Genomic DNA, 14,849 nt, shown 5'->3' with positions numbered 1-14,849 from the left:
CAGTTTCATACTGTTGTTCTAATATAGGTGTTAAAAATAGAATAAAATAGCAGCTTCAGCTTCAGTGCAGTGACGTGTATAGCTTAAGTTGGTCAAAATAAAGAGAATCGGAAAAATGGGCGGCCTTCACACCTTTTAGTTGAGACCACATGTATATGAGCTTTTAGTGCCTCATGCTAAACCTGACTGAGAACTGAAAGCAGAGAAGAACAGTCAGTGTGAGGAGAACAATGATCAGCATTAGCACAAATTAATATTGCTGGCCTTTAAAAGAGCAGAAATGTCTGATGCTATTTATGACGATGTGATCACAACTGAGTCTGAGAGAGTGGAGATGATGGTGGTTATCTATGAGAGTGCAGATTGTGTGAGAGATCATAACTTCAGGACAGAGACAAACACACACCAACCACTACAGCAAACAGGTAATAACATTCATTTCTTTGCTTAAAATGTTGCGGTTTGTACATGTTCAGTCATTTAACATCATATCTGTGGTGTTCAGAAAGTGATTGTGTGAAGATCAGAAGCTCCAGATCAGCTGTAGTGTGTTTGGTGCTGCTGTGTGTTCTTCTGCTGACTGCAGTCATAGTGCAGTGTGTCCACATCCATATAAACAACACAAACTACACAGGAGAGAGAGACCAGCTGCTAACCAAGATTAACAACCTCACAGAAGAGAGAGACCAGCTACTGACCAATAATACCAACCTAATTCAACTAACCAAAAAGTTCTTACAAGAGAAAAATGAACTGAAGTGTTTATATGAAATGGGTAATCATGAACTATACTAATATTACACAAAAATGTAATATTTGATAAATAACTGAATGTTTATGCATATAACCTTGTAACAGGTTGTGTAATTTCAAATTTTGTGACATTAGTGATCAACAGCTAATAGCTGAACTGGTTGTGTTTACAGATAAATGGATTTACTATCAATCCAGCTGTTACTACATTTCCTCTGAGAAGAAGAGCTGGACTGAGAGTAGAAGATACTGTACAGAAAAAGGAGCAGATCTGATCATCGTAAACAACAGAGAGGAACAAGTGAGTGTGTGTGTCTGGTTCTGGTTTTCTGGTTTTCATTACATTGTGGGGACACAATTTCTTCACAAGGACAGTAATACACAAAGGACATTTTTCTTTTGGACTTTCCTGCAAAGTTCAGCTCCAACCCTGACCAAACACATCTTAACCAGCTAATTAGGATCTGAACGAGCACTTGAAAATTACAGACAGGTGTGTTTGATTAGGGTTGGAACTAAACTCTGCAGGAAGGTCGATCTCAAGGAACAGGGCACCCCTGTATTAAACGATGGAAACCCAACGTGTGTGTGTGTGTGTGTGTGTGTGTGAGAGAGAGAGAGAGAGAGAGAGAGATAGAGAAGAGAGAAAGAGAGAGATAGAGAGAGAGAGAGAGAGAGAGAGAAATCATCTTAACTGTTACGGGACAAATGTGTTATTGTTTCATCCTGTCAGAATTTTGTTATGAACAAGTCTGGTAATTTGGGAGTCTGGATTGGTCTGACGGGCAGTGATGTTGAGGGCACATGGAAATGGGTTGATGGCAGCACACTGACCTCTGGGTGAGAAATCGCTGAATTGAATTATTTTATAAATAATTCTCACAGTCAGTATCATATCACACCGGAAACAGCACTGAACATCTAATGTTGATCTGTTGTTTCAGTTTCTGGGTGTCTGGAGCGCCAAATGGAGGAAGAGCAGAAAACCGTGTTGTGTCTTTTTCATCAGGCTGGTATGTTTATTCATCAGGGTGGAGTCATGATTTTAAATGGATCTGTGAATCTTTGAAATGACAAGAAGACTACCAGAAGTAAGAATGTACTAGCCTCAAATATTCAATAGATTATTACTCTTATAAATAGTGGAAATCTTTCATGAAATAAAGACACATACATGCCATTAGTGATGGCATTTCTAAAACCTATTAAGTGTTAAAGATGATGATTTTCAGTTATACTGTAATGTATAATGACTATACTCATTTCATCTTTAGAAACTTTAGAATTTAGAATTTAGAATTTTTATTTAATAGAGGCATCAGTAGCAGTATTGGTAGCGGTGATACTGGCCCTCATAGTACTTAGTAAAGAGAAGACATTAAACAAATATTTAAAATATACCGTCTTTGTTGTTTCTACATTAAATTATGTATTCGATGTAAAATTATTTCAATATTTTAAAATTCTATATAAAATTTTTTGTTTTGTTTTCCATTAATTAACAGCACTAATAATAATATGAAGGTAATAAAAAAAAAAAAGGGGATTTTTTTATGTCAACAGAACATGAAATACTCAATTTCTTTTACTTTCATGTTTTAAAGTAAAATTTTTGTTGATAAAAATAAGTTTATAAACATGTTATATGTCAGCTGCCCAGATACATGCTCTCTATATAGAGTTAAAGTGACACAAATATCACTTTTGAGATTCACACTTTAGCTCGCAACACATTCTCCCAACTCGTCACATATTGGCGCTTGGTCAAGACCCTTCGGTGTCACTTTTTGACGCATAGGATACCCCTTTAGCAAAGCCACTAGATGGCAAGCCTGCAACCATTAGCTGAAAAAGAGTAACAGCTAAAGCTAACGCTTCCGGTCTGGCAGTACGTGGGAAAGGAGACCAGAGGCCGTTTTCTTTGAATGGATGTCAATGGAAGAGAGGCTTCACTACGCTGAATAAACAGCTTTTTAGAGGAAATTGATTATCATTTAATGAATCGACAGCCTATCTGCTAATCTTCAACATGTTTTACACTAAACAATACTACTGGATTGAATTCTTTTTAGAGTTTACCACAAAAAAATGCCATTTTATAAGAAACGTCACTGACTTTTGGCGACAGGTGGGATTTAGTTTATGGCACTTCTCATTCATTCCTATGGTATCCATAAATGGCCAATAAGTATTGCAGTGTGAGTGGTTATAAAGGAACACATGATTCAAGTTAGCCGTTATGCTTTCTCCAACAGTAAGTAATACAGACCATCCCTATAGTAAGAAAATTTCTGCCCTTTAGCATAATTTTTCGACGTGCAGGGTCCTTCATTGCTTTAAATAAGAAACCCTTGGTGTCAAAATGCTGATGCAAAAGGCACTGGGAATTTTATCGTCATAATTAAAATATATATTAGGTAATAATATTGCCATTTTTGCATATATGTTGGGGTGTGATTTTTCAGTGTAAATAGTCACAACAGTTTTATTTACATTACATTACACATTTACACATTTACGAGCACGTAACCCAACCCCTGCCCCTAAACCTACCATTTGTCAATAAAACACAAGATATAACAGGCAGATACAGCAGTCATAATTTATTCCAAAAATATTAAAGGGGTCATCGGATGCCCATTTTCCATAAGTTGATATGATTCTTTAGGGTCTTAATGAAAAGTCTATAATATACTTTGGTTAAATTCTCAACGGTTGTGTAAAACAACACCCTTTTTACCTTGTCAAAATGAGCACTGCAAAAATCATCCCATTCTGAGGGATTGTTCCTTTAAATGCAAATGAGTTCTGCTTGCCCCGCCCCTCTCTACTCTCTGCTGCTCTGAGAGATTGTTTACTTTAACCACATTAAGCACGTTTAGCCGTGAAACTTGCTAACTAGCACGTTATTAGGAAAGGTGATTGCAGAAAAAAACAAAAAACAAACTCACTTCTGCTGTAGGTGAAGCTGGATCACGAATGATTTGTGCGAACATAGACGCATTTATGTAGATCGGGAGACACATTCCCTTCACAAACAAACGTAATCTACTGCATCTTCAGCAGCTCAGATGTCGGGAGTAAATGACGACCACTACATTCATTATTACATCCAGCAACACAACACCTCAATCGCTCAATTCTGGTCTAACTTACATCCCTGCTCCGGCATCAAAACATGGAGGTTGGACTGTTACAGCTGATCTCAGGTAAGACGCTCATGTCAATCAACTACCGTGGGAGCGGCCTCTGTTGGTGTGACGCCACAACGACAGGCATCTGAGAATGGCTCGATTTGAAAAAGGGAATATTATTTTTATAGATTAATTAAAAACCACTGCATGGATTTTTATCATTATAGGGTAGATTTGTACATACACTGCCAACACACATTAAAGGTGCAGTGTGTAATTTTTAGCGGCATCTAGCGGTGAGGATTCGAATTTCAACCAACGGCTAAGTCCCCTGCTCACCCCGCTCTTTCAAAACGCATACAGAAGCTACGGAAGCTGACACAGGACAAAAATGTCGTCGCCTGTTACACCTGACTGTAGCTAATCAAGCGATGAGGTTTCTGTACAAAGGTAAGTCAAAGAAATATATTTACCTAATTATTCAGTAAACCAATATGTTATTGCGAATATTATTGTTACTCATTGATCATTGTCTCAGGTTTATTCGCTGACTTTAGTTAGATTTTTTGTATGACAGTTAGTAGGGTTGGGCGACGTCTACCAAATTGGCATCAGACGAAGTCTACAGTGAAACATCATGATGAAAAGTGAAATGCGATCGTGCATACGAAATCAGTTTCAATGCCATGCACATTACTAGTGGCCCCCTGATGCCCGCAATTTATATACAGTATAATTACTTAACGATATAACTGTGAGAGAAAGTAATGAAATATATATATTTTTCCATCTAATGTTTATTGCCTTTAAAACACAACTTTCTTTCCGAACACGGCATTGGGATGCGCTGGCTTGCGGGAGGGGAAAGGCAGGAGGGGGTGCGATGGGATCACGATGCCGGTTCAACATCGTTTCAACATTTCAACGTGGTGACGACACGAGCGGCCTCTTAAAACACCAACGAAGAAGTAGAACAACGTACTGACGAAACACGCTCTATAGAAGTTTGTCCGTTTAGGGCTACTATAGAAACATGGCGGCACTAAATGGCAACTTCCATGTAAAGGGAACCCGCGGTGTATGTAGATATAAATTGCTCGTTCTAAGGTTACAAAATCATAACGGCTTATTATGTAAGGTCTTTACACACCTCTGAAAACATAGTTTTGTATGTTATATTGCATTTCTGCCAATAAATTCTCCTAAATATTACACACTGCACCTTTAATGTTCAAACAACATGTAAAAGTGAACTTAACATCCAATGACCTGTTCAAATAATCTGCAGCATTGAAGCTGTTGTAGCGAATTTAGCTCAAAGGGAAATGTATATAAATAATTACAATTAATTAGGATTAACTACAATTATTTATATCAGCTGCCAGTAGTAACTGTAGCAGAATCAATTTTCCATCAACTAATCTGTTCGCCCAGCGAACATTCAGTATAATCTTTATATCAACTTTAAGAAATTATATTTTCTTGGCCACAGAAAATAACTTTCTTAAAGTACCGTTGCATTAGAGCATGTAGCTCGAATCGGAATCGTAAAGGGACATTAATTTGCAAGGCAGAATCAGAATCAAAACTCATGTAATTTGTGCACAATAGTTTATTAACGAAGGACTAACACATAACTAATCTAAACAAACAAACATGAAATCACTCATACATGGGGGAATGGTCAGTGAGAAGCAGTTAGAGAGAGACAAGGAAATGAAGCTATGAAAAGAGTCAGTTAACCACCTGCTGTGAAACCATCAGTGCTGTCTACAGCTTATACTAAACCTCTGTTTGTTTAGTTAAATGTACGATACTTGCATTGCCTTGGTCGTTGAACAAGTGTCCAAATGCAGTCTCTGGTGAAGGTCTTGATGGTTTGGAGCAGTGGTGGTTTTGGAATTGCAATCATGTTCTTCCGGGTCTGAAGAGTGATGAATTCCAAAGATGTCCTGACTTGATGGTAACTGGGAGTTTCTTCCCATGTGAAAGTGAAGAAGAACCAAGAGCTGAGAGGGACTCAGCTGAAGTCCTGTGATCTTTGGGGAATGGAAAGACAAGGCCGCAAGGCCTGGCGCACGCTTAGGGAAGTCCTGAAGAGTTCTAGCTCATCTTCTTAGGTTCTCCAAGAACCACTGACTGGCTGAGGCGAGTCATGAAGATGAATTCCAGGGTTGAGTGGAACTGTCTGGCTCTTTGTGGTCGAGAGCCACAGCTCTGTATGTTGGGCCTGTCGGGCCTGTCGGGCCCGCCGGGCACGCCCTGTGCCGGCTCAGGCTCCCCGTGGGTTCCTCCACACGGGCAGCAATCGGAAGATGTTGCAGACGAGGGAGAAAGTGAAGGAGAGAGAAGAGAGAGGGGTCGATGCCTTTAAACTCTCTGGAGGCTGTGCCTCCAGGAGGTCCATGAACCAATGGTAACTTTCACCTTTGGAGGGAAAGTTACGGACTCTTTGTCTGTGAGCATGGTATTTTGTATGTAATTGTAATTCGATTGGGTGTTGATGCAAAAACTACTAAGGTTTCTTAAAACACTAACATGTTGCAAAGGTATCAACATCTAATTTACACCATCTTTTAGATCATTAAAATACGAACTCAAAGAGTCCAAGCATGACATAGGTGGGTTATACTACTAGTCATCTATCATAATACATGCATAAAACAGTAGAAAGACAAATACAAATACAACAGACAAAATTAAAATACAATGCAGTAATACTGTACACAATGACCTGGGCTATGTGTGATAGGAAGGTCAAAGAAAGGTTTGTCTGTGAATGAGTAGGAAAAAGTCCATTTCTATAGGCATTGTGTCTTTCCTATAGAGAAATGTAGTGTGCTCCGTTTGCATTCCTTGAGGCCATAAAACCTGTGATATCAGATCGTTGTCCTGGCAACTGAGCCCTTTTGGGGTGTTAGTTGCTTTGGGGGGGTTGTCTCCAGAGCTCCAGCATGTAGCTGGCCTGTTGTGTTTAAAGACTATTTGTTAAATGTAACAATTAATGTATGTCTGATTGGTCCAGACACTACACTGTCAACACAGGAGGCACAGACAGTGTGCCTTAAGTTAACAGATGCTACCTTTAACTGCATTCACATTAAAAAAAAAACAGACAATTGACAAACGTTTTTTTTTGCACTAAAGAGTTGGATGTCACATGGTGTCAAACCTCAGAACAGTTTCATTTTGTTGTTCTAATATAGGTGTTAAAAACAGAATCATATAGCAACTTCAGCTTCAGTGCAGTGACGTGCAATTTTATGACTGTGCAACAAAACTGCTGTTATGTAGTATGTGACACCATGAGGAACAGAATCCCTGTCTCATTCGCCTCTTCACTGCAGTAAGAAAGCAAAAGCACATAAATCAATTAGAAATAAAAAGACTGGTATTGTATAGCTTGAGCTGGTCAAAAATAAAGAACAGGAAAAATGGGTGGACCTTTCAATAAGAGACCATAGACATATGTGAGCTTTTAGCTCCTCATGCCATTCCTGAATGAGAACTGAAAGCAGAGAGGAATGGTCAGAGTTAAGAAAACAATGATTAGCATTAGCACAAATTAATATTGCTGGCCTTTAATAGAGAAGAAATGTCTGATGCTGTTTATGATGACGTGATCAGGAGTCTGAGATGATGGTGGCTATCTATGAGAGCGCAGATTGTGTCATAGTGCTGTGTGTGCACATCCATACAAACAACACAAACTACACACAAGAGGCACACCAGCTACTAACCAAGATTAACAACCTCAAAGAGGTGAGAGATGAGCTGCTAACCAAGATTACTTACCTCACAGAAGAAAGAAACCAGATACTAACCAATAATACCAATCTAATTCAACTAAAAAAAAGGTTAATACAAGAGAAAAATTAATATTTGAATGGTGGAATGACTATCTGTTTAATTTTGTTTAGAAATGTGTGTGTGAAAATATTTTGAAATGATCTTAATAATACAAATTTACTAGAAACTTAGTGACTTTGTTGCTAAATTTAGCAATTTTTCCGACCCCCTTCTCGGACTTCTTGGACAAACCTTATTTAGTTTCTGAGACTCTCTGGTACTCCCGAACGTACGTGAGGTCTTGCTTTCCCGGCGCACACACACCTCTTTCTGCGTCTGACCTCTTCAGCAAGCAGCAGAGAGAAGCAGCACTTTCAGTTAAAATAGATATTCTGTTGCTGTAACCGTAACTCTATTTTACTTGCAGGTATAGCTGAAATCACAGCACAGCCATTGTCCTAATCGTATGTTTATTTGATTTCATTAGATAATGTTGTGATTATGAAGGATCAGGATCAGGATTTTAGTGCAGATTATCTTCGAGAGCTGGTTATGTAGTCTTAATGGGCTGCGTTTCAGTATTTCATATTCATTTCGTTGTCTGACAACAGAAAGTAAAATTGAGAATCTGGCTGCATTAAAATGCAGTATGTGATCACTGAGAGGCAAGACAAAAGGACGCACTGACATCAGGAATATGCTATTTAGCGTATGGCGTAATCTAGCAACATTTAGCGAGTTTTCAAGCAGGGTTTAGCTACTTTCCATTTAAAGAAGTTGGCAACACTGCCAGAATCACTATTAGAATCCCTGTCCCACTCCTTTTACTCTTCCATCATTTCCTGTCTCATCTTTACTGTATCTCTGTAATAAGGAGACAAAAACCCAACAATAAAATGGAAAAATAGAAGATTTGTCTTTAGGTTGGTCAGAAACAAGAGTGCAACAAAAACGGGCGGTCTTCACACCTCTCAGTGAGCGACTAAACCAACTTTTAGCACCTCATGCTAAACACACACTCTTGGTGTTTCAATATCGTTCTAGTTGAGCATGATACTTGAAAACAGAGAAGACTAGGCAATGTCAAGAAAAATACAGAAGAAAAACAATTAACATTAGCAATAATTACTATTGCTGGAATATAAAAGCTCACATGTCTGATGCTGTTTATGACGATGTGATCAGGACTGAGTCTGAGAGAGTGGAGATGATGGTGATTATCTATGAGAGTACAGATTGTGTGAGAGATCTTGACTTCAGGACAGAGACAAACACACACCAACCACTACAGCGAACAGGTAATCACAATTTCTTGGATAAAAACTTTAGAGTTTGCACATGCTCAGTCATCTAACATCATGTCTGTGGTGTTCAGGAAATGATTCAGTGAAGATCAGAAGCTCCAGATCAGCTGTAGTGTGTTTGGTGCTGCTGTGTGTTCTTCTGCTGACTGCAGTCATAGTGCTGTGTGTCCACATCCACACAAACAACACAAATTACACAGAAGAAAAAATGCAGATACTAACCAATAATACCGACCTAGTTCAACTAAACAAAAAGTTAATACAAGAGAAAAATGAACTGTTGAAGTGTTTATATAAAACAGGTAATCATGCAGTAGACTAAAATTACACAAAAGCTCAATATTTGAAGAATAATATCTGTAGTCTTTATGCATGCAACCTTTTTAAAACAGGTTGTATGATTTCAAATTGTGTCATCAGAGATCGACAGCTAATAGTTGAACTGGTTGTGTTTACAGATGGATGGTTTTACTATCATTCTAGCTGTTACTACATTTCCTCTGAGTGGAAGAACTGGACTGAGAGCAGAAGATACTGTACAGAGAGAGGAGCAGATCTGATCATCAACAATGAAGATGAGCAAGTGAGTGTGTGTGTGTGTGTGTCTGGTCCCAGGATGTTGTGGGGACAAAAATTCCTCACATGGATAGTAATACACAACTTTTTTTGTTCTTATGGGGACATTTTTGGTCTCCATAAGATAAAAGGCTTATAAATTATATTAAAAAATGGAAACCCTACATACAGTGCAGGTCAGAAGTTAAGAAACATACACCTTGCAGAATCTGCAAAATGTTAATTATTTTACCAAAATAAGAGGGGATCATACAAAGTACCCTTTTTTTATTTAGTACTGACCTGAGTAAGATATATATATTCCACAATACATATAGTCCACAAGAGAATTTATAAAAATGACCCCATTATAAAGTTGACATATGCTTGATTCTTAATACTGTATTGTTACCTAAATGATACATGTTTTGTTTGTTTGTTTGTTTGTCTGTTTTAGTAATAATTGTTCAAGAGTTTTTTGTTTGTCCTGAACAGTTAAACTGCCCGCTGTTCTTCAGAAAAATCCTTCAGGGCCTACAAATTATTTTTTATTTTATATTTTTTTTTATCTGAACCCTTTCCAGCAATGACTGTGTGATTTTGAGATCAATCTTTTCTCACCGAGGACAACTAAGGAACTATTACAGACAGTTCAAATGCTCACTGATGCTCCAAAAGGAAAAAACATGCATTAAGAAAATGTGTGAAAATTTTTTGAACAGAATAAAGATATGTTTACAGTTTTCTTATTTTGCCTAAATATCATATTTTTCATTTATACTGCTCTTCAGAAGCTACAGAAGATACCTACATATTTCCCAGAAGACAGAATAAGTTACATTTACCCTGATCTTCAAATTTTTCAGTTCTTAATGCACTGTGTCTCCTTTTGAATCATCAGTGAGCATTTGAACCTTCTGTAATAGTTGCATCAGTGAGTCCCTCAGTTGTCCTCAGTGTGAAAAGATGGAGCTGAAAATCATACAGTCTGTTGGAAAAGGTTCAAAAATTCTGAAAAACAAAATAATTTGGGGGACCTGAGGGATTTTTCTAAAGAACAGTGGACAGATTAACTGTTCAGGAAAAACAACTATCACTAAAAAAAAAAAAAAAAAAAAAAAAAAAACCACAGCTGTAGATCATTCAGCTAACAAAACAGCATTAAAGGAGAAGTTGCAGCGATGCAGCGATGTAGGACGATTTTAAAATGATTTTTGAAGTTGAGGGAGAAATTACGAGTTTTTCGACATACCCTAACTGTATTGAACCAGAATACACAGAGTTCAGGCAGAGCAAGACGAGGCAAGCGTTTGAGATGAACAAGTATTTAAGCATTCCATTATATGGAGAAAAATCCTGAAATGTTTCCCTCAAAAAACATTATTTCTTTATGGCTGAAGAAAGAAAGACATGAACATCTTGGATGACAAGAGGGTGAGTACATTATCTGTAAATTGCTGTTCTGGAAGTGGACTTCTCCTTTAAGAATCAAGTGTGTAGTATGTAAACTTCTGAACTATTATTTTCTCTTGTGTACTATATGTAAACGTCTTTAATGAGAAATATCTTATTCAGGTCAGTATTAAATAAAAAATAACTTTCATTTTGCATGATCCCTCTTATTTTGTTAACATAATTAACATTTTGCAAACTTTTGACCTCGACTGTATGTGTGTGCGTGCGTGCGTGTGTGTGTGTGTGTGTGTGTATGAGAGAGAGATACTATCTGAGATGAGATCAACTTATGATGCACATTTTTGTTATTGTTATCAGAATTTTATTATGAAAACAGTTGGTAATTATGAAGCCTGGATTGATCTGACTGACACTGATGTAGAGGGAACATGGAAATGGGTTGATGGCAGCACAATGACCTCTGGGTAAGAAATCACTGAACTAATTATTATGTAGTAAATAATTCTCACAGTCAGTATCATATCAGAAAGCAGCACTGAACATCTAATGCTGATCTGTATTTTTAGGTTCTGGAAGTCTGGAGAGCCCAATGGAGATAGAAAAGAGAATTGTGTTGTGTCTTATTAATCAGGGTGGAATGACTATCCTTGTCGTTTAGTTTTGAGATGTACAGTGGGTACGGAAAGTATTCAGACCCCCTTAAATTTTTCACTCTTTGTTATATTGCAGCCATTTGCTAAAATCATTTAAGTTCATTTTTTCCCCATTAATGTACACACAGTACCCCATATTGACAGAAAAACACAGAATTGTTGACATTTTTGCAGATTTATTAAAAAAGAAAAACTGAAATATCACATGGTCCAAAGTATTCAGACCCTTTGCTGTGACACTCATATATTTAACTCAGGTGCTGTCCATTTCTTCTGATCATCCTTGAGATGGTTCTACACCTTCATTTGAGTCCCGCTGTGTTTGATTATACTGATTGGACTTGATTAGGAAAGCCACACACCTGTTTATATAAAACCTTACAGCTCACAGTGCATGTCAGAGCAAATGAGAATCATGAGGTCAAAGGAACTGCCTGAAGAGCTCAGAGACAGAATTGTGGCAAGGCACAGATCTGGCCAAGGTTACAAAAAAATTTCTGCTGCACTTAAGATTCCTAAGAGCACAGTGGCCTCCATAATCCTTAAATGGAAGATGTTTGGGACGACAAGAACCCTTCCTAGAGCTGGCCGTCCGGCCAAACTGAGCTGTTGGGGGAGAAGAGCCTTGGTGAGAGAGGTAAAGAAGAACCCAAAGATCACTGTGGCTGAGCTCCAGAGATGCAGTCGGGAGATAGGAGAAAGTTGTAGAAATTCAACCATCACTGCAGCTCTCCACCAGTTGGGGCCTTATGGCAGAGTGGCCCGACAGAAGCCTCTCCTCAGTGCAAGACACATGAAAGCTCGCATGGAGTTTGCTAAAAAAACACCTGAAGGACTCCAAGATGGTGAGAAATAAGATTCTCTGGTCAGATGAGACCAAGATAGAACTTTGTGGCCTTAATTCTAAGCGGTATGTGTGGAGAAAACCAGGCACTGCTCATGACCTGTCCAATACAGTCCCAACAGTGAAGCATGGTGGTGGCAGCATCATGCTGTGGGGGTGTTTTTCAGCTGCAGGGACAGGACGACTGGTTGCAATCGAGGGAAAGATGAATGCGGCCAAGTACAGGGATATCCTGGACGAAAACCGTCTCCAGAGTGCTCAGGACCTCAGACTGGGCCGAAGGTTTACCTTCAAACAAGACAATAACCCTAAGCACACAGCTAAAATAACGAAGGAGTGGCTTCACAACAACTCTGTGACTGTTCTTGAATGGCCCAGCCAAAGCCCTAACTTAAACCCAATTGAGCATCTCTGGAGAGACCTAAAAATGGCTGTCCACCAACGTTTACCATCCAACCTGACAGAACTGGAGAGGATCTGCAAGCAGAAATGGCAGAGGATCCCCAAATCCAGGTGTGAAAAATTTGTTGCATCTTTCCCAAAAAGACTCATGGCTGTATTAGATCAAAAGGGTGCTTCTACTAAATACTGAGCAAAGGGTCTGAATACTTAGGACCATGTGATATTTCAGTTTTTCTTTTTTAATAAATCTGCAAAAATGTCAACAATTCTGTGTTTTTCTGTCAATATGGGGTGCTGTGTGTACATTAATGAGGGAAAAAAAATGAACTTAAATGATTTTAGCAAATGGCTGCAATATAACAAAGAGTGAAAAATTTAAGGGGGTCTGAATACTTTCCGTACCCACTGTATCTGTGAGAAAATATTTTGAAATTATTGTATTACATATAATACAAATATTATGAATCTAAACACCCAGAATCACTTAAAGAGTAAGGCAAAGTTTTTTTTTTTTTTTTTTTTTTTTTTTTTAAATAAAGCTTTGAAGTGACTAACTTACACATTTATCATTTTTGTTATTTTGTTCTCAGTCCTGTAACTGCCATTAACAAGAATGAACTAAGAGTATACTAGTGTGACATTGTCACACAGGACACATGTTGTAACCTTCTCAAAATATTATAATGATTATATGTATATTTGAGTTTAATAGGTTTTCATGTTGTCTTAACCATTTTATTCCTCTTAAACATTTTAATGTGTGTAAGTCTTTAAGACACTCTGGGTCTGCCTGTAGGAAATAGGAAATGAACAGTATAAAGGAGGCAGCATGGCCAGCAAACAATCTCCCATTTTACAAACGCTGGTGATCACCCATTCTGGACCGTGGAGTTTTATTCGGACTCACCTTTCCAGATACAAGCACTTGAAACGTCATTTGGATTGTATATTATTTAAGTTCCTTGTGAATATTGTAAATTCACTTTATTTATTCGTTGTACTTTTGTCATTGTCTCATCTTTTTAAGACACTTATTTTATCTCACACAGTATAATCTGACCCCATTTTAACAACTGTAAATTTGACCAATAGGGCCAAACATTACACTAGCATTAAAGGGGTCCTATTATTCTTTTACAAAGTCTTGATTTTATTTTGGCTCAATTTGTTCCAGGTTTGATAAAGGCCCGCCTTTTGAAAAACCAAATGTGTTGTGATTGGCGAACAGCTTAGACGGTGTTTCAGTACTGCCACACCCCTTGACAAAGCAGCAAGTTCCGTCTGCTCTGTTATATTTAAGGAAATATTAAGGTATAATTGACGCTACAGTAGTGTTGGGTCCTATCGTCAGCTTGCAAGATCGTCGATACATGATATTATTGTGCTAATTCATTTAATTATTTACATACTTAGTTTCATTGCCCAAAACCAGCTCCAGCATAAGACTAAAAGCAGCCAAATGTTTTTAATATAACTTAATTTGTACTTAACATGACAACAGTTAAATAAAAACAATTGCAATTTACTAATTATGTTGCTTACATTTCCTTAGTTATTCAAAAAGCAGCTACAGAAAACGAGAAAACATTATCTTGAAGAAGGATTTTTTTTTACAAACGAAATTTGGAGTGGAGTTTGAGATTTGTAACTTTGTAGATCTTTTTTTATATGTCCAAACAGACACACCACACACTGACTAAAATTCAAAAAGTGAAAAAGCATAATAGGACCCCTTTAAATATACAGTAGATTATTACTCTTATAAATAGTGAAACTTTTCATATAAGTTTATATGTCATGAAATGAAGGCACACACATGCCATTAGTGATTACATTTTATTAAGTGCTTATTAAGTGTTATTTTATTAGCCTAAGCTTATTAAGTTTTAATAAGTCTTAAAAGGTGCAATTGTGATTAATTACAGAAAAACTGTACTCTTATAGATTCATGTTTTACAGTCAAACCTTTGTTGATAAAATAAGTTCATAAACATGTTAT

General features: G+C 37.6%; 1 protein-coding gene across 1 annotated transcript; it reads left to right on the top strand.

Moving 5' to 3' along the window:
- Positions 1–200: 200 nt before the first annotated feature.
- LOC127172293 (uncharacterized) lies at positions 201–11,647 on the top strand. Its single transcript, XM_051121541.1, has 10 exons — positions 201–425; positions 506–775; positions 927–1,054; positions 1,487–1,593; positions 1,698–1,766; positions 8,862–8,974; positions 9,052–9,282; positions 9,439–9,563; positions 11,309–11,415; positions 11,518–11,647. Exons 1-10 carry the CDS (start codon positions 281–283, stop codon positions 11,576–11,578), a joined length of 1,356 nt encoding a protein of 451 aa, XP_050977498.1. The 5' UTR covers positions 201–280; the 3' UTR covers positions 11,579–11,647.
- The last annotated feature ends 3,202 nt before the right edge of the window (positions 11,648–14,849 follow it).

The sequence above is a fragment of the Labeo rohita genome, chromosome 10 (genome assembly GCF_022985175.1).
Source record: "Labeo rohita strain BAU-BD-2019 chromosome 10, IGBB_LRoh.1.0, whole genome shotgun sequence".
NCBI lineage: Eukaryota > Metazoa > Chordata > Actinopteri > Cypriniformes > Cyprinidae > Labeo > Labeo rohita.
Note: the sequence above shows the minus strand (reverse complement) of the source record. Positions and strands in the feature narration are given on the sequence as shown.